This window comes from Seriola lalandi, unplaced genomic scaffold, assembly GCF_002814215.2.
Source record: "Seriola lalandi dorsalis isolate HSWRI2012SDOR001 ecotype SW California unplaced genomic scaffold, Sedor1 jcf7180002054271, whole genome shotgun sequence".
Classification (NCBI taxonomy): domain Eukaryota; kingdom Metazoa; phylum Chordata; class Actinopteri; order Carangiformes; family Carangidae; genus Seriola; species Seriola lalandi.
The window spans coordinates 2,054-21,538 of NW_019524824.1; the positions used below are offsets into that span (position 1 = coordinate 2,054).

Below are 19,485 nucleotides of genomic sequence, written 5' to 3' on the forward strand. Positions count from 1 at the left end.
TATTTTAATGAAATTTTATGCCTTACTATACTACTTTTTTCCACATTTTTATGTCTTACTTTACTATGATATTTTTATGAAAATGTATGCTTTTCTATACTATGACATTTTTATACATTATTATACGATGACATTTCTTGATCTTTTTAAGCCTTACTATGAAGTTTTTATGAAAATGTATGCCTTACTATACTATGAGGTTTTTTCACATTTTTATGCCTATGAAGTTTTTGTGAAATTTCATACCTTACTAAATTATGACTTTTTTTCCACATTTTTCCGCCTTACTATACTCTGACGTTTTATGCATCCTTTATGACTGATAAAAATACATTGTATAGCAAGGCATAAAAACAATAAAAAACATCATAGCATGGTAAAGATAATTCACCTTCACCCTATCAACGATTTCTACTGCATTCTATCTACATAACATGCCATTTGGCAGATGCTCCTATCAAAAGCATTGTACATTACACTGCGTGCATACATTTGGAGCATGCCGGCCTCGGGGGGAATCAGCTGTGTTTGTTTCATGGTGTTACTCTTGAGCTACACAGGAGCAGGATTTACTTCAGCCACATGTTTTGCCTCAGTAGCAATAGAGCTACATGAGCAGCAGATGAAGGGGCGCTTGATGTGCACCGCAGCCTGCAGACACACCCTCTCCACTGGGCACAGCCACAGCAGATGGCCCAGCATTGTGGAGCTGAATGGGGATAAGACAGAGAGCATGTGGTTAGGAGTAGCCCGGCTTTGCTTGTGCAAGTTGGGAATGGGTTGTGTTTGAGAGCCTATTACAGCAAATGTGTGTGTCATAGCAGGTTATTTCTGTAGTTTAACTGTAGTGTCAGTGTTTGTCTGAGATGTTCTATTGTAAAAATGCACAGTGAGATCATTAGCATTGATCAAGGTCGGCGTTTTTCATCTGTGTTGTAGTGGCTCACTGTTTCTTGGTTTCTCTGTTCTCTCCTTTTCTCTACTTTGCTTTTATCCTTCCAACACTTTCATCATGGCCTCCCTCCAACCGCACCCTGTTTTGTTCATCCACCGTGTGTCTAATTTTTGCATTTGCATTGTGCTTTATCGTGGGACTCCTGCTGCTGTCTTCCCCAACATTTCAATCCTGGTGATGATTACCTGAAACCTTTTATTTTATCGTCAACCCTCCCGCCAATCCACACAAATTCCCCCCATATCCTCCAACCTCCTCCTCATCCTCCAACTGAACCCCCCACCCCCCACCTCCCACTTCCCACTCCACCAATGCCGACCCACATATCCGCTCCAGTCCTAATCCTCGAGAGGGTTGAGATGGAAGACCTCAGCAACAAGACTCTGAAGATCACAGACTTTGGCCTGGCTCGAGAGTGGCATCGCACCACCAAGATGAGCGCCGCTGGCACCTACGCCTGGATGGCTCCTGAAGTCATCCGCTCGTCTACATTCTCCAAGGGTAGCGACGTCTGGAGGTGGGCAGAGGAGGGGGGCTTATGCAGCAAACACTCTGCACCAGCTTGTAGAAAAATTGGTCTGAAATATGAGCCAAAAAAGAGAAGCAGTTTATCCACCAGGCACAGGAAAAAAGTTCAGCTCCGGCAGCAGTTTCCATAGTAACAAAGCAGAGACACAGAACAGGACAGAGTGTTGTGTTTTATGTGATGAGTACAAAACTAAAGTTGGCTAAAGAGTACATTAACTATAAATATACTACACTGAACTTTAGGTTAATGTTGGAGGAGTCAGCATGGAGAGTGTCTCTGCTTTATTTAAAACACTGCCTTAACACAGTCAGACACAATGTCTTGTAATACAGTATATTTTACTACACGGCCCGTCTATTTTAAGATTCAAAGGTTTTATTTGTCATATGCTTGTGCAGTATATGCAGTGAATTCAGGGTGGCATGTTCTTCAGGCTGTTCTAAACAGGCTAGTATGCAGAAAATGAAAAATGTACATATTGCAAACAAAATACAATACGATTTTGCAAATGCGCGAGGTAGTGCGATTCATAGAAGACAGTTTCAATTAAATTTCATTTAGGTCAACATAATTTCTGCAGAGGTAACGCTCATAATTGCATATACATACATTGCATATATTACATATATATATATTGATTCATAATTTTTATATTTTATGTGTCGATTGCAATGTAGTTTGTTAAAGATTCAGTCTTGTGTGTTATTACTGCAAGCACAGCAGAAAAGACTGATTGGTTAATTGACCAACAGAGAGTTAATCAACTTAGCTACCAAATGTGAAACTTTGCTGTTTTTCAATGTCTTACATCAAAGCAATATTTGTTCTGTTGGTCGTACTAAACAAGCAATTTGAAGATGTCACCGTGGGCTCCTCTGAAATATTAACGTGCATTTTCTGGCCTTTTATAGACCTAAGGATTCGTGGATTAAACTTTAGAAGTAAGAATGTCGATATTCCTGTTTTAAGACTTGAATATTTAATGTGGGAATATAATTGAAATGTGTCTCAGTTTCACACTCCAGTGATGAGTCAGATGAATAATTTGTTTGCTTCAATGCCACGTGTCATTTTTCTTCTTTGACAGTCTGCTGTGTTGTCCTTACATATGCAGCAGCATTAACGGCCCAGCTCAGATGTTCCAGACCAAATGTGGGGTTTCCCTCTAGAACAGGATTAAAGTGTGATCAGTGAGAGAGCCAAGCGAAGGCAGCCATGCATTAAAACACTCATGATAGGAAGGTGAATGTGCTAACCAGGGAAAGGGTGGGAGGGGGTTACTCTGTCTCCCTGATCAATTCTACTGCATTAGTGTAGAATAAACCTGAAAAAAAAGAAGAAAAAAGCTTAAATAATTTTGATTTCATGAGTGAGGTTTACAATTTACACCAGGAATTGCAGACAGTCACATCAGAGCATCTGAATGTTATTCTTTAAGAGTCATTTCCAAATGCTCTTTGATCCAGGTCTGTCAATATGATCAACCACATTTTCCAGAATTTAGATAATGATTTAACATGACAGCAGAATCAGACACACAGAATCCGTGACATTCAGCCCAGATCTGTGTGATTTCTCTGTCATTTACTGAAGATCATCAATGTGTGGTTTTGGCGTTGGTCGTGAATCTGTCAGCGACTGTACTTCTCTGTTGACATTTTTCTTCTTTCAACCTTTCCTGTCTCGCCGTGGTATTTCCATGAGTAGAGCGCAAAGTACAGCCATTCAAATCCCTTTCTGACATTTATTCAAATACAGTAGGTCTGCTGAACATTCACACTCTTTGTCAGCAAACATCCTGCTTGACATGCATATATTCATACACACGTTTATCTTTATAACAGATATTATGGAGTAAGTGACTTTGCACTTACCTCAAGCCCCTCATCTCAGGGTGATATTGTAGCATCAGTGGAAGAGCGCTATTTGAAGATGTATATCCATTATGAGTGTTTACAGCTTCCGTCATGATCGTTTCTCATCATCATTTTGTACGTCTTTCTTTCCTTTTGTTTAACTTCAAAGTTACGGTGTGCTGTTGTGGGAACTGCTGACTGGAGAAGTTCCATTTCGGGGTATCGACGGTCTTGCGGTGGCTTATGGAGTGGCAATGAACAAACTTGCTTTGCCCGTCCCCTCTACTTGTCCTGAGCCCTTTGCACGTCTCATGGAGGGTAAGACAGAAAAAATATTAATATTTCCTGCTCATAGCAAATTAGGTGAAACTTATCATGTAGAACTACGTCCAAGCATCTTATGTCGGAGAAAATATAAGACAGGTGTCAGTTTATGAGCTAAAACGATACTATTGAACTTTCATTATTAAACATGAGATGTGTAACCACAAGAATATTTTGTGTTCATCCACTGCAGCAAGGAAAGTCTCTGAAATATGAATAATGACTTGCATCAAATAACCAAAACAGAATATTTTATTACTTTCTGGAACTATGTGAATTGCCAAAAATAATTTTTGGTTGAGGGAAAGTTGGTGTGAGACTGTTTCTCATCTTTTGCAACAGACTGCTGGAGCTCAGACCCTCACTCGCGCCCACAGTTCACGTCTGTTTTGGACCATCTGACGACCATTGAGGAGTCAGGCTTTTTTGAAATGCCAGCAGAGTCCTTCCACTCTCTGCAGGACGACTGGAAACTGGAGATCCAGGAGATGTTTGATCAACTGAGGATGAAGGAAAAGGTAAAGATGAGATGAGTTTCTGTAAAAACCTGCAATTAAAACTCAGGCTCTTCTCTGATGACATACACATTAAAATCTATGTGCAATAGGAAGTTTAAAATTGTGAGTTGAATGCAGGTGTTTTACAGGCTTCAAATGTTTTTTCCTTGTTTCCCCAGGAGCTGCGATCGTGGGAGGAGGAGCTGACCCGAGCGGCGCTGCAGCAGAAGTGTCAGGAGGAGGCGCTGAGGAGGCGCGAGCAGGAACTGGCCGAGCGGGAGATTCACATCCTGGAGCGAGAGCTCAACATCATCATTCACCAGCTCTACCAGGAAAAGCCTCACGTGGAGAGCAGGCAGGGCAAGTTCCGCCGCAACCGCCTTAAACTCAAGGATGGGAACAGGATCAGCCTGCCTTCAGGTACTGCAAACAAACGGTGGTGCGACAGTGTCTGGTCAGTATACACAGGTTTTCAGTCTGAGCTGAAGTTATAGCTTGGATATTGTAATATAGTATTGGTCTATATTTGGTTTTACTTTAAATGTTTGCTTTGCAGGATCTTACAGGGTTAGATTTTGCTGATATTTTTGTACATGTAGAATTATTGGTCATCATTTTTTTTTTATCACCAAATATTGTATAATGTACGGGATGCAATTTACTTTTTTTTTTAGATTTTCAGCATAAAATCACTGTGCAGGCGTCTCCCTCGCACGATCGACGGAGGAGTTTGCTCAGCAGCAGTTCCAGCCCTCCAACCAGTCCACCGATACTGCCCCGTCTGAGAGCCATCCAGCGTAAGAACCATGGGCACCTTATATTTACATTTTGATCAGATTTTTATTGATCATTATTACCATGGAGCACACACTTTTTCCTGCAGTTATTATTCATTATAAGCCGTTTAATGTTTGCCTTTTGTTTTCAGTTGTCTGATGTTTATCTTTACTAATCTCTTGTTTTGCAGTCACTCCGGGAGAGGGGTGTACAGCCTGGGGTCGCAACACAGGTTTTCAGCAGGATGATGAGGAGGTTGAGAGGAAGGGCTCCAGGAAGAAAGGCAGATCCCGTGCCTGTGGCCAATACAGGGAGCACAGCGCTGATGCCAGGTGAGAGGACAAAATGAACGAACTCAGCTTGCCGCTCAGTTTACTAAAATTTTTGGTCCAGTAAAAGTATCACTCCACTTTCTACTGATAGCATTACTCCAATGTTTTTAGCGTAATAGGTTAGATCATGTACTGAAATGAAAAAAAGTGTCCTTGGGAAAACAAAATCTGAGCCTTGTTTTTATTATTTCTTCTTGACAGTGTGAAGCCTCCCCATGAGGGCAGCAGGCAGCGGTCCTGCAGCGCTCCAAACCTTCGCAGATCCCCGAGACACAGTCCAGCGGTGCCTGGGGTGCCGAGCCTTGTGGAGATGGGTAAGCAGGACCGGCGTGGTGGGTCTATTTTGTCTGCCGTATAAACACACTGCATGATAATACAGAAAAAAAAAGTCTTAAGGTTAAAGAGGTGGCAGACTGGCTGGAAAAACATGGAAGAGGAAAGTGAGAGAGTAACATACTTCACTCCCACATGGCTCTTAGTGGTTGACCTGGGGAACTCACAGATGTGCATGTTTGCAGCTGCATGAATGCAAACAGGCAGTTGCTGGACAAGGATCTTGCTCACTCAGCAAACCGAATTCAGATGGAATTCAAGAATCAGTGTCGTACTAGGACTTTTTCATGTGTGTGAACTGCTCTGTGTATGTGTGTATGTGTGTGTGTGTGGGCTTGTTCGACTATATTCGTGAGAGTCCACTATACTTGTGAGGCCGGACAGCTTTGTGGGACTAAAATGCTGCACCACACATGTTTAAAAGGCCACTTCAGGGTTAAGACTTTGTTTTAGAGTTAGGCACAGAATAAGGTTTATGTTGAGGTTAGAGAAATTGTTAATGTTAGGCATTCAGTTGTGATTGTAAAGTCAATGACAGTCCCCAAGACAAAGGTGTGTGTGTGTCTACAAATAGCCTACTGGTTTGTGAATGAGTGTAGAAGCTTTATATGACAGATATAACAGAACTGATATTAACATGTGAATGATCTTGTTTTCAGAAAATGAAGACTGCTGCTTCACTACTGAGCCAGGAGCAGCTCCTGGTCAGTCCTACCTCTGCATCCCCTTCCACAAGGAAGGTCACTCGGGGGTCGCTGCTACTGCTGAAAGTGAAGGAGATGAGTACTGCCCCAGTGGCCAGGTGCCAGGGACGCCACCGTGCAAGAAGAGCCCAGCAGGGGGTCGGCGCTCTGAGCTGGTGTTGCTGGGCTGTGGAGCTCTGCTGGCAGCCGTCGGACTGGGCTGCAACCTCTTAACTTTGGCCCAACCGGAGGAAAGCATTAAATCACGATGGGAGGGCTTCTTCCACAGAACAGTGGGGCAGAGGCGAAGCACCAGCCCCCCGACTCGCAGACTGTTCCGGCGGGAAAGCCCGCTGAAGCCCTCGGCGCCCTCACTACCCGAGCGAGGCCTACCCTCTTCCTATACACTGCTGTCCTTATCATCAGTGTCTGACTGCAACTCCACCCGCTCACTGCTGCGCTCCGACAGTGAGGAGCTGTTAGTGTACCGCCCCGCCTCACCACCCGCACAGGCCTCTGTCAAACTACAACATCAGGCCATCCAAACCCCAGTCAATCCGCTGGTCAACACCCACCTTGAGAGCTTCAAGCGTAACCCTCGCCAGTCTCTCACACCCACCCATGTACCCTGCGCTCCAAGTTCCTCACGTAGCCTGCGCCGAACACCATCAGACGGAGCCATCAAGAAAAGCTGCCCACCTAATAGTCTAGAACCTTTGCCAGAAAAAACAACATTGCAGAACACAGGTAAAGACACATTGGTCTGAAATATCTCAGCAACTACTGGATAGATTGGAGTGAAATTTGATAGAGACATTCAGACAGACGTTCATGTTCCCCTTCAGATGAATTCCAATATCTTTGGTGATGCATCATCAAGTCAACATTTCAGTTTGTAGCAAATGTTAGCATGCCGTTTTGCTAAACCAATAGGGTGAACAAGGTGAACATGATACCGGCTAAACATCTGCATGTTAGCATTGAAATTGTGAGCATGGTAGCATGCTAACGCTAGTAAGCTATTTAACTCCGAGCACTTCTGTCTGTCTGTAGACTCTGTCATTTATTGGTCTTAGTCTGTTGTTTAACAAACCTCTGAAACTGCATTCACACTATCTTGGAAAACCAAAACTCTCCACGACTTCAATTAGAATTAATTGTGTTCAATTATTTAAAATATTATATAATAACTATAATAAATAACAATATTGTTCTGATAACAGCCAGTCTGAAATATGATGTTGGCTTTTCTCTTAATGTTTTTCTTCCTTTTTACCACAACAGGCGGCTTCAGAGGTTTAAAAGAAGACTGTCATGAGGTCCCCCGGCTCCCGGATCCAAATATTGTGTTCCCTCCAACACCTCGTCGACGCTGTGCTCCTGAACGCCCCAAAACCCTGGACTTTGTAGCCCGGCCTCGGCCTTCGCCCCGGGCGCGCTGTGATGTGTTTTGGGCAGAGGGGAGGCCCAGGGGAAATGGACATAACCTGGGTAACGGTGAGTCCCCCGCCCACACGTCCAGCACAGAGACTCCCCCCACTGTAGAGTTTGGGAGAGACCCGGCGGTGCTGCCCACCCCCATGGAGGCCCCGACACCCTACTCCCCCCGCAGGAATGAAAACCTGTTGGATCATCAGGATGAGGGACAGTACCGGGATGGAACCGTACCACTCTGCAAACCAGAGATCAGCTTTCCCAAAGACTCACCTTACCGCTATAGACCTGGATTTTGGTCCTAACTCGGCCCCAGCCCTTCACTGGTCCAACACAAGGAGGGGACTGTCCTTGTTGTTAGCCTTTGGATTGTTACAGGTCTGGGTCAATTAGTATTTAAAAACTGAGTCTTTTTTTTAGCTTTAATTGGTACTTAATGAGGGTGGTTCACCTTTCTCCATCTACAATATTGTCAATAAATTACAGGTAGACATTTACTGTGCATATTTTACCTTTCTGACTTTTGTTGTATCACCATATGTGACAGAAATCCTCCAACTTGGCATCTAAAGCTACTACAACAAGCCATGGAAAGTGTTTGAAAATATAATTTGACCCAGGTCTGGTTGTTAATGCATTAGAAGGGCAGAAGAACCATTTTTCTTAACCCTGCCATTTGTCATTCAAGATGTGAAGGACTTTCTTTTCTCTGTGGGAATAAACAGATGAATGGCTTTGTAGCAGAATGGCATTAACAGTTTCACAAAGCTTTACATACTTTTCTTCATTTTAAACTTGAGTTGAAGATTGTGCATTTAATTAAGTGCACTTTTGGAAAGCATCATGAATGTAAAGCTTCAGGTTTTTTCCAAAAAAAAAACAAACAAAGAAACGCTGTCTCTGATTATTTGTAATTTGTCTGTTAAAAGCATTGTGTTATTTGAACTAATCTCTAACTCCTGTGCTAGTAGCTGATGAATTCCTGTTTTGTACTGAGCACCTGTCATCACCAATCACCTCTATAGAGTGACATCCCACGGACAGGGTATGCTGTTGTATAATATGAGCACTTCTTTGCATTAGCAACCTACAGTCTTGAAACAGTGTCAGTCCGACGTTTGACACTGTCTCGAGCTCTGAACTGTGAACTGTACTATAGAAAAGAATGTCACTAAAGCTTCGGTTTCAATTGGGACTGACTACCAGGAAGTCACAATATATCAATAATATCAATGAGCTCATTAATTCCTCATTGTTTGTTTGTGGCCCTGTCGGAGAAGCCTGTTTGGATCCCGAGCCACCAGTTGAGAAATGTTTCTCCAAACTAAAAAGGGAACTTTGTGTTTGTGATTCTGTAAATTGTCTGCCTCAAAAATTGTTCATCAAGGTGAAGGATGTAAAGTAAGTTTTAGGTTACGTAAAACGAGAGACTGCATGGGTGTTGAATGGGCACACGGGTGAAGCAGGCCCTGGTGGCATGTGAAAGTTCGTTCGTCATTATTTACATTTGTACTGATTTGTTTTATTTTATTTATTGATTAATTTATCTGATGGTTTATTTTTATAATCCATTGTATTTGCCTTGATTTTTGACACTTATTAATGTTGCTCATGAATGTTTTCTGTGTTTTTGAGCGTTTGCACGAAACTTCAGTTGATTCTGAAAGTGCAACACTAAATAGATTTCACGACTGCAGCCACATCGACTTGCTTTATATTCAATTCAGTCAGTTTCACTGCATATTGAATTATCTTCTGTGTTTTTGCTTCTGGGCTTTTGCTTCAACCAGGGTGCAAGTAGTTTCAATCCAACTGAGAACTACAGCTGAAATGATTGATTAATCGATATATTGATAATCGATTAATAGTTGCAGTAAAAATGCCAAACATGTCTAGGTCTCAGCCTCTCAGTTGGGAGAATGTGTTGCTTTTCTTTATTTTATTTGACAGTAAACTGAATATTTTTTGCTTTTGCACTATTGTTCAGGAAAAACAAGCAAGTTTATGATAACAAGTTGGGCTTTAGGAAACAGTAACAGGCAGTTTTCAATATTTTATAGACTAAACATTTGAACAATCAAGAAAACAATCGACAAAATTGTAAAAGAAAAACTGTGGAAAAAAGGTATTTTATCGAGCTAAATGCATGAAAACTGGATTCTGCACATTATTTTCATTTTGTTTCCACATTTATTTAGGTTTTTCTAGATCAGACTGGGGTTAAATATTATTTTGAAATAATTTATACCCTTTGTTTCAACCTGCTAGACAAGCAAATTCATATTATTAGGTAAATTATGTAAAGAGGTTTCTAAGTCCGGCACGTAAACTGTCAAACTAGCAGGTAAAAAGAGCTAATTGATCAATTATTTGAAAAGTAATTAATAGAAACACTATCTGAATGCCTGTTTCTCTCATTTCATTTTCAAATGTCAAGTGACCTCTCAGTCTTTATCCTAAGTGTATGTACATGTAAATGTGAATGCTTTTTCTCTGAGGATGTGCAGAATGTGATCATGCTCAATGTACAAACACAGTGTTTCAAACTAAGGGTGTTAGTTGAAACGACATTCTCCCTGTAGCCAAGGTGTCATTAACTGTCTGAAATGTTACCATGAATAAGCTGATCCTACTGTTGCTGATGGACATTGTTCAGGTTGGGAATAATAATACTGTTATTGACTGACTTGTATTTGCACTGGAACACACTGATTTGAGTAAAATCATAGTAAACAACAACAACGAGGGTCACAGATTCTTTTACAAGTCTGTGTCTTTCTGTAATAAATGGAAGGCTAACAGGGTAACAGAAGCTTTTATCGATATGTTTATAATAACAACGGATCAAATGACTGTGTAATGTGAAAGATGTCACTCGTAGTGAAGAACCCACACCTGATTTATTGGAGACTCGCAACAGTTTGTGCCTCTCGTGTATTAGAATTAGCATTACATTACATACAGAGATAAGCGTCCATTTATCAGAAAGATAATTACTCAAAAATCTTCAACCATTTGGATGAAAACATTTTCAGCTCACTGCTCGATGAAGAAGATTTTTTAAAGCAGTTTGGTTTGGCTTAGGAAACAGAGTTGAAAACCTTTCTAGGCATAAATTGGACAAAATATTGTTTTCATCCACATGGTTTGAGAGGCCTTTGAGGATTGTGCGAACACATTCAGAAGTAGGAACTACAACTAAGTATTGTTAAATTACTTTGTTTTTTTAAACATCACCTTCCTGAGAAAAGGATAGCTACCACTGTGACATTAAAGTAGCTAAAGCTAACACCAGAGGAACAAACTGGGGCAACCCAACACCAAACAACAGACAGAGTTAGCAGGTGAACATAGTGGAGCACTTAGCAGCTACAGAGTCTTATTCCCTCAGGAACTGGTGAAGACCAAAAACTGAACTAAAATGAGAGCGAATATTGGACTTACATTCATCAGGTGGTCAGAAAACACGTCGTCGAATGAATGCTAATGTTGCTCTGTGAGAAAAACAGATCAGTTATTGCAGGTTTAAAGTATTAGTTCTCGCTCCACTTTTAAATAATTGCCTGTGTTATAATCAGGATCTTTTTCTGACTCATGCCTCCTTATATAATTTTCTGAAAAATCACCTCCATGACCCATCTTATTACCGAGGCCTCACCATGGCAACTGCAGAGACAAAAAGGCATACAAATCATTTCAATCGGCTTCAGTTCACTTGTTTATTTACACATGTGCTTTCATCAGCATCTCTCCATAGATCTATTTTAGCTTATGAGGAATATCATGAAGATGAAAGTTAAAAACTGAAGGGAAATCCACTGCTGCAGCGCCACAAGAAAATATTTCAATCAATAGACACATTTATTACGCATACCTTTACAGTAAACACACAGTATTTGTTGATACAGTAAATGCTGTGGATGAAGTGCTTCGTTTTGGCATTAATAAACACAAGTAGCTTGACTCTCCATAATATTTTCTTGTCATTTCTATAAAGTAGCCTATTTACATTTTGTGATATGTCTCTTAAATTCATACTGCAATTAGCAACCATGTGCTCTTGATGTCCTTCCCTATGCATTTTAAAGTAGAAACCTACTTAGAGAAAGCACCTTTATTAAGATATAGTTGAAAGTATAAAAAAAATCTCGATCTTTTGTAGTACTTTCAAAATCAAAGTATGGTGACACAAGTGTAGGTGGTTGTTACTCACTTGCTCCATGCCATTCAAAAGACATCTTGTGCGAGGGCAGGTGCTAATTTACAGTTACACTTGCCTGCAGACTTGCTGGATTCACTCTACGGACCTTGTTGCTCCTGTCTCTATCACAAGTGTTGGGCCTGTATGTGCAATGTTTGGACTGGCAGTGCATCAGTTTGTAATGGTTAAAACATACTTGGGATCGATTCATACTAGATAAGTTTAGTGGTTTGGAGACAGAAACTCAATATCTGGTACAATTTAAAAAAAAAAAAAAAAAAAAAAGAAATGCTTCAAGCACACAACGGGGAAGCTCAATCACATAACTGGCAACCAGATGCTGTGCAAAGCAAAGGCAAACATAACATCGCTTCACACCAAGACCTCTGACTCATGTGTAAGGTCTGGGTGGCACACAGTAGGGCTGAAATTTATGACGGGTGAGAAGTCATCAGACATCAGAGTGCTTATGTCGCCTCTTTCTTTTCCCTTTGGGCATTCCGGCGAATCTTCATCTCTGTCAGCTGGATGTAGCGGATGACATTGGTGTCTGAAAAACAAAGACAGGAAAAGGCTGATTTATATCCTGCTCAGACAGGAAATGGAGCATAAATCTACCACTTAAACTGAACAGACCGTGACATAGTAAAATGGCTACAGGAATTAATTTTTGGAAATATTTTCTCAGGGACTCATAAAACATGTTTTTGTTTCCACATGGAGCACCATGCCCTGTTTTTTTTTTAGCTTATCCTGTTGGGTTTAGAAATGGTCTTACAGGACAATCATGTTATCAATCAAGTGAAACATTAACAAAGCTGCAATTATTGGACATTTATATGACAACAATACATATGAATCATTTAAAGATTTCAAGAGCTGAAGAGGATTGTGGGACACGTTCTGAAGCCTTGAGTTTGAGTGAACCTTTGAATTTAAAATAATTCACATCACATTGTTGTTTAAAGTAATTAAAAAGTAACACAATGAAAAGTGACAAGCGTAGTGTAATTGTGTGTCAAAATGAGGCCTTGGGACTCGAAGGGTCCCCCTGCAATAGAAAATAGTTTAATACCATTCTCCAGATGTTACAGCAGAAGAAGAAGCTATGAAATTACTAATGTTACAGATATTGCGATGGCTGCACCTAACTAACTAACGCAGCATTTTTCCTGCGTGTCATTCGCCTGCTGTTCCCTTCCTGTCCTGCAGTAGTCCTCTGTGTTTCCCAGCATCCCTCATTACCTGACTTACACACTCACCTGTGCACCTGTTTCCAATCCCCTAATTAGCTCCCCTCTATATGTGCCAGTAGTAGTTTCTTACATGTCACAGTATAAACAGCACACCTACATCTGAGCCCTTTCAGTGCCTCACCGAGCCTTTATATTTATATATATATATATTTTATTTTTCTTCGATCCAGTATGTGCGGAAGTTTCGTGAAATTCGGTACAGGCTGTGTTTTTCTTTCAGCCCATTTCATCGTCCCCAAGTCAGATCAATGGGAATTCATGGGTTTGGTACCAACAGAGGTCAGTTGGCCGGTTAAATCAATATTTCAATATCTCAACAACTATTTGATGGATTACCAGGAAATTTGGTACAAACATTTATGGTCCCCAGAGGATCAATCCCACTGCCTTTGGTTATCCCCTGTTTAATGCCACCATCAGGCCACATTTTGCATTTATTCAAAGGTAAAACCTCAAAAACAAATTTATGGTAATTCATGGTTCCCAGATTATATTTTCTTATGACTGATGATTCCCTATAACAATTAATTAGCAAATGTCACACACTAAACCCTTGATGGTAAACATTATACCTGGTCAACATCAACACGCTTGCATGATCATTGTGAGCATGTTAGGTGCTTAAAGTGAAGATGTTGATGCAGATGTGAACTGTAGACTCTTAGTCTCGTTACTTAAAAAACTACAAAATACATTAAGAGGTTGTTTACTACCAATCAGTTAATGTGCTTATTATCAACAAGCTGCACAAACAGAGCACATAATCAAACACGGGGTGTGTGGTTTAATCCAGCTGTTGTTTATGGTCTTTGACATAAGAAGATTCAGGAGCCCCTGACTTACACAGGTCTAGAGGACTAATTAGATACTGGAGCTCAGTGTCACAGTGTGTCGGTCCTGACCTGATGGCTCCTGTTTGTGCGACTCCTTCAGATAGTGCAGGGCCTTCTGGAAGTCTCCTAGGTGGTAGTAGGCCACTCCGGATCGATAGAGAGCTTTGAAGTTCTTTCCCTCCTTGTGCAGCACTTTCAGACAGTATTCCTTCACTCGCTCATAGTTCACCAGCTCCATTTGTAAAAGACAGGCTGGATTGGGGAAAAGACAAGAGAGAGGAAGAAGTTAATAGCGATAGCACTGAATGAGCCAATGTTTGGATTTAATCACATAGGGTAGCAGAAGTGCTGATGTGTCCTGTCACCAAACTACGATGGGTTCTTTGGTTAGATATTTAATATAAAACTAATATCATGATTGATTTGCCGAGGGGTGAATAAATACCATCTACATGAAGTGAAAATCAAAGAAAGTGAGGGGGATAGTGGGGTAAACCCAAGAATGACTCATACTCTGTATGAATCATTCATGAGCTCTGGAGTATTCCCAGAATCTTCCCCTGCTGAAAAGAGAACAGATAAGTGTAGTGTGTGTGTGTATGTGTGTGTGTGTGTGTGTGTGTGTGTGTGAAACGTCGCTTACCGGCCAAGCTGTTGTAACACTCCAGCTCTGCATTCTCCATGGCCCCCTTCTGCTCATCTGTCAGCGTGGTGGACTTGCTGATGGTCGGCAGGAGGGAGGACGGGGACTTGGAGCTGGTGTCCGGATCCCCCAGCACCCTGCACAGCCCCTTGATCTCCAGCAGAGCGCGGTGATACTTGCCGATCGCCTCTCGGTACTTCTTATCCTTATAGCACTGGGTACCTTGGCACTTGAAGTCCAGCGCCCGCCTCACGACGTCGGCTGGCTCGTTGTGGGATGGTTGTTTCCACATCGACCCACCATGATGCCTCTGCTGCTGGAGCTGCTGCTGCTGCTGCTGCTGCTGCTGCTGGTATCTGGCATCTTTGGTCCGGCTGCTGCTGCTGTTGGGAGGCTGAGCGCACTGCTGGAGCTTCGGGGAGCCGCCGCCGCCGCTGTCGGTGAGGCTGCCTCTGCCGCCGTCCACCCTGCCGTCGTGCCCAGCCGGAATCACGCTCATTTCGATGTTATTTTATTCTAGCTGCCCTGACGCCCGGCTGTAAATTAGCTGGGAAACTGACGCCCTTTCACTGCATCCTCTCGGCCGTAGTCGCGTCCTCGCTTCGCCTGTGTCGCAGCTACGTCTTCTGTGTGCGCAACCCTGCGCGATGCGCGCTCCACCGTTGTAGCCTTTTCTAGTATTTTTCCCCTCCGACGAGCCGATTGGTCGATGAATGCAGGGCCAATGGTCTCATGGAGGTCGTCCAGCAGGAAGAGGAGAGGTTTGATTTCATTATCTGTTTCTTTGGAAATAATTTCATCATCGATTTGTGTGCAAACTGAACACAATGTTCTATTTAAAATGCTTTTCTTTGTTGTTTGGCAGATGTTTTATTCACAAATGGAAATTTCAATCATGCATTATTGTTTTTAATTGACATAGAAGTCACGAGTGTTATTTTTTAATCCTGCCTCAACAGATGTCAGTATACTTTGTGTTCTTTATCTTGTAAGCCTTGTATCATTTAGTGTTACAGCCAAATAAAAGAACAGTGAAGGCCAATTATTGATAGTGACATTTTTATCAGATTTCTCTCTCTCTAGGCCATAAGCAAATGCTTGTAGACATTTCCAGTATTTCAGCCTCCTTAAACTAAATAGACCGAGGCTATATTACAGTAAGAACAGCTCTTATCGCCGGTGAAGATCAACCCCCTCCTTCCGCCGAAATATTCCTTTCAGTCTGTCGCTCTTATCACAGATTGGAGGAATGCAGCCATCTCTACTCAGATGAACCAGATAGCCTCGATCATCTGCCTGCCTCCCTCCCCAACTGCTCGTTTACTGCGCAGCCACTTCAGACAGACTCATGTCAGGCCACAGTCTCTGTAATGACAGGCTATGATGTCATTCAAACCGGGGGTTTCTGCAGGGTAATGGTGTTACGAGTCACTATTAAGATTGGGGAGGAAAGCCAGGTGAAGACAGACGAATGAGGTCGTTCTCATTTTATCGACAACACTGAGTGTGTGTGAGCTTGTTTAACCTCCATGCTTATAGATCCATCTGTCCTGTCACGGTCACAGGGCAGTGCACTCAGCTGTCCGGGTGTGTCCCTGGAATTTCAGCTCCCTGGAGCAAATGCTGCTGATCAAAAATAAAAACCATGAACTGCAAAAGCTATTAAAATACGACTGGTTGTTTCATGCTTTGACCGATGTTATTTCACAATGTCACGTGCCTTTATTTGGACTCTAGATAAACATCTGCTGCCAAGAAAGATGTAGCTACACATGCACAAACAATATCTCTCTATGAAATGAAAGAGAAGATTCCTGTGTGCATGTGTAGTCAATGGGGATATAAACAAGACCCGTGGTAAAAGTACTAATACCATACAGTAAAAAAAAAGTTCTGCATTCAAAATGTTAAAAAGTTAGTTAAAATGTGTTAAATTATAAATGAATCTATCATAAACTTATCTGTAGTGCATTAATGTGCATTTTAATGTTGCAGCTGCTTTGAGGTACAGCCAATTTGTAACTACTTTATAAGGCTGCAACCAATTATTATTTTCATTATCGATACATTTCCTGACTATTTTGTTGATCAATCAGTTGTTTGTTTGTAAATATGAAGAAAATAGACATAAATAATGACAATATGCATCAACTGCTTCTTCATTCAATTTCAAGCCAACAATACAGCTTCAGCTTCAGCCTGTGCAGAAGATGCAATAATCATATATTTAGAGTGAGAATGTATCACTGATTTTGATTTAGAATTGTTTGTTGCTTTATTCAGCCATCTTTCATTTGTAAAAATATAACCACTCAGCTGTAGCTACTCACACCTGGCTGAATGCAAGCAAAAGATTCAATACTTTCAAATGGATCAATATTTTTAGTCTTATCTCTCTGCACCAGATTCTTTGAGGATGAAAAACTATACTATCCTCATGGATTGTGCATTTTTACAGAGAACCCACTCTTTTCTAAGAATTCACATTTCTTATTCCTGTGCCCCAGAACAGTTTGGTCAACATTTGTGAACATGCAACACTCTCCCCTAAAGTTAGAAACCAAAGAGACAACCTTAAAATGTGCAATATCATCCCAGTTTGTTCTATAACAATGATGCTGTGAGGTCATAAAAAGTTAGTGTCATTTCTTACATCAAAATGGGTGTTTAAACTTTATATCTAATTTAAAATCTGGATTAGACCTGTTGGAGGGTTATTACTCAAGTAATTATACCCTCAGTAACCTGACTGATGAAAACAAGCCTTAGGCTTTTTTAGAATATGACATTTGTAAATTTATACGTTCAGAACCAGTTTTTCTACTGTATTAGTTCATCATTTGCACTACAGCTCTTAATGTGGGGGAGTTCAATTAAAAAGTGCATTCCACATTTTCATTCGTCACTTATGACATGTAATCGATATTTTAATAGAATACACAACTCTTGACACAGAACAAAGTCAGTGCCCTTGTGTCGTCTGTGGAGGATTTGAGGATCCTGTGATTTCTAGCTTTAGGACAGATAATACAAACTTAATGTCCTTGGGCACAATAATAATGTGACATTTAAGCCTTTTATTTAGACAAATTTGCTTTCAAATGAATGAACAGTATGTTCTTAAATGTTGTGATTATTATTCATTTGTATCTTAAACTTCATGCACAGCAGTTTTACCTTCACTTCCTGCTGCAGTTGATGAGACAAAGCGGGAAAACTCGTCACAGCACCGGATCTTTCGGCCCAGACTCGCCCTAGTCTTTGCCAGAGTCATATGAGTAACAGCATAAGAGAAGTAACTGTGGACATGGATGTGGGCCTGTTATAAGACGTGTTAGGTTCAAATAATACATCCATCCATCAACATCCATTTGTGGGGAACGAACAAACACCTGTAACAGACGGATGAGCAGGAAGGGGAGGCCGAGCAGAGAAGCGTCACACTGTTTATACACTGCCCCCATGTGGTGACTGCGCAGTGTTGGCGCCATTTTGGATTTGCGTAAATACGGACGACAACAAACATGATGGCCTCAGTGAATCTGTGGGGTGCCGAATGTAAAGATTCAGTTGCAAATTTTTTAGCTCACTTTCCTCACATTTAGCTAATTTTCATCTCATTTCAAACAGAAATTCATGTAAAATATCATATTATACTTAACAATGTGTATGAATCTTAAGTCTAAAAGTTAAATGTTGAATCTAAATCTTAAATCTAAATCTAAATGTTTAATCCAAATATTTATTATTATTATATTATTCTGGCCTGTGCAGCAACAGATAACAAACATGATTCGATATTATTATAGAACAAAGCTATATTAAATTTTGTATTTGTGGTGTTGGTTAGTTGGTTTCTATGGATACCTGCTCTTCCTCTCCCACGACCTCCGCTGCCTCACTCCGGCCCCGAGCCCGGCCTATGTGATATGAGGTGAAATCAGAGCTAGCAACGCTCGCTTCCTGGACACTTTAACATGCAAAACAACGTCATATGTGTGACTGATAGTAAAAGAAAAATGTCAGTGTAACTAGTTAGGTGCTACACTTTTTTCATAGATGTGCCACTGGAAATTCAACGTAAAGGTTCAAAAGAAACGTTAGCTGTACTAGTAGTATAGCTAACTTAGCATTAGCAGTGTAGCTAACTTTGTTGATGCTTCTAGCTTTGCCTGATATACAAACGCAGGTGGCTACTAGCTAGCTTGTAATTGTATTTCCAACAAAAAAATCACCAAACATATTAGCTTGACAGCATCGCGTACAATCAACAGTCATGTTGGTTGTTTACACTCATTATGGTAATCTTTCTATGTTTTCTTATTTGTGAATGAGCCCTTCTGTATTAGGATATCACAACGACTAGCACTGCTATTCTCTCTCTCTCTCTCTCTCTCTCTCTCTCTCTCTCTCTCTCTCTCTCTCTCTCTCTCTCTCTGTCGTCCACTCATGACAAATCTATTAGGAGAAATATGCTATTGGAGCAGTCAAGGTAACTTTCAATGTGACAAACATTAGCTTTGCCATGTGTGTCAATGCGCACAACTACAATGTTTACAGTCCTACACACCAGGTAAGATGGACAGAGAAAAGTCAGACTTCAGCAGAAAGGTGCAGCACGTTTCCTTCATCTTTTCTTTTCCCCACAGGAACAGATGCAAACGACTGGCAGTTAACATTTGGAGAAATATGTTATTTTTCAGTGGGACAAGCATCAGTATAAGGCCAGTATATTGTTGATCTACAAGTGACACATTTTTAAGCTTTCATGTTTATCAGATGGAGGAGCGTTTTGTAAATATGCACTTAAAAAAAAGAAAAAGGAGTTTGTA

The 19,485-nt window shown here is 41.1% G+C and overlaps 2 protein-coding genes across 2 annotated transcripts; one reads left to right on the plus strand and one right to left on the minus strand.

Moving 5' to 3' along the window:
• The first annotated feature begins 1,192 nt into the window (after positions 1–1,192).
• LOC111654335 (mitogen-activated protein kinase kinase kinase 9-like) lies at positions 1,193–10,462 on the plus strand. The gene is made up of 9 exons (XM_023405305.2): positions 1,193–1,472; positions 3,510–3,658; positions 4,007–4,182; positions 4,341–4,581; positions 4,836–4,958; positions 5,129–5,270; positions 5,472–5,584; positions 6,263–7,033; positions 7,571–10,462. The coding sequence occupies exons 1-9, from the start codon at positions 1,267–1,269 to the stop codon at positions 8,023–8,025; spliced, it is 2,376 nt and encodes a 791-aa protein (XP_023261073.2). The 5' UTR covers positions 1,193–1,266; the 3' UTR covers positions 8,026–10,462.
• Positions 10,463–11,414: 952 nt separating this feature from the next.
• ttc9 (tetratricopeptide repeat domain 9) lies at positions 11,415–16,269 on the minus strand. Its single transcript, XM_023405306.2, has 3 exons — positions 14,654–16,269; positions 14,080–14,262; positions 11,415–12,471 (listed from the first exon to the last, which is right to left on the minus strand). Exons 1-3 carry the CDS (start codon positions 15,150–15,152, stop codon positions 12,389–12,391), a joined length of 765 nt encoding a protein of 254 aa, XP_023261074.1. The 5' UTR covers positions 15,153–16,269; the 3' UTR covers positions 11,415–12,388.
• Between the last annotated feature and the right edge of the window lie 3,216 nt (positions 16,270–19,485).

Bases quoted from the DNA above. Each gene is read 5' to 3' on its own strand.
- LOC111654335 (XM_023405305.2), top strand. From the start codon at position 1,267: ATGCCGACCCACATATCCGCTCCAGTCCTAATCCTCGAGAGGGTTGAG. The intron at 3,659-4,006 runs GTAAGACAGAAA...CTTTTGCAACAG, and splicing joins CTTTGCACGTCTCATGGAGG to ACTGCTGGAGCTCAGACCCT. The intron at 4,183-4,340 runs GTAAAGATGAGA...TTGTTTCCCCAG, and splicing joins AACTGAGGATGAAGGAAAAG to GAGCTGCGATCGTGGGAGGA.
- ttc9 (XM_023405306.2), bottom strand. From the start codon at position 15,152: ATGAGCGTGATTCCGGCTGGGCACGACGGCAGGGTGGACGGCGGCAGA. The intron at 14,263-14,653 runs GTAAGCGACGTT...TCCCCAATCCAG, and splicing joins GTGTTACAACAGCTTGGCCG to CCTGTCTTTTACAAATGGAG. The intron at 12,472-14,079 runs GTCAGGACCGAC...TTTGTTTTTCAG, and splicing joins GCACAAACAGGAGCCATCAG to ACACCAATGTCATCCGCTAC.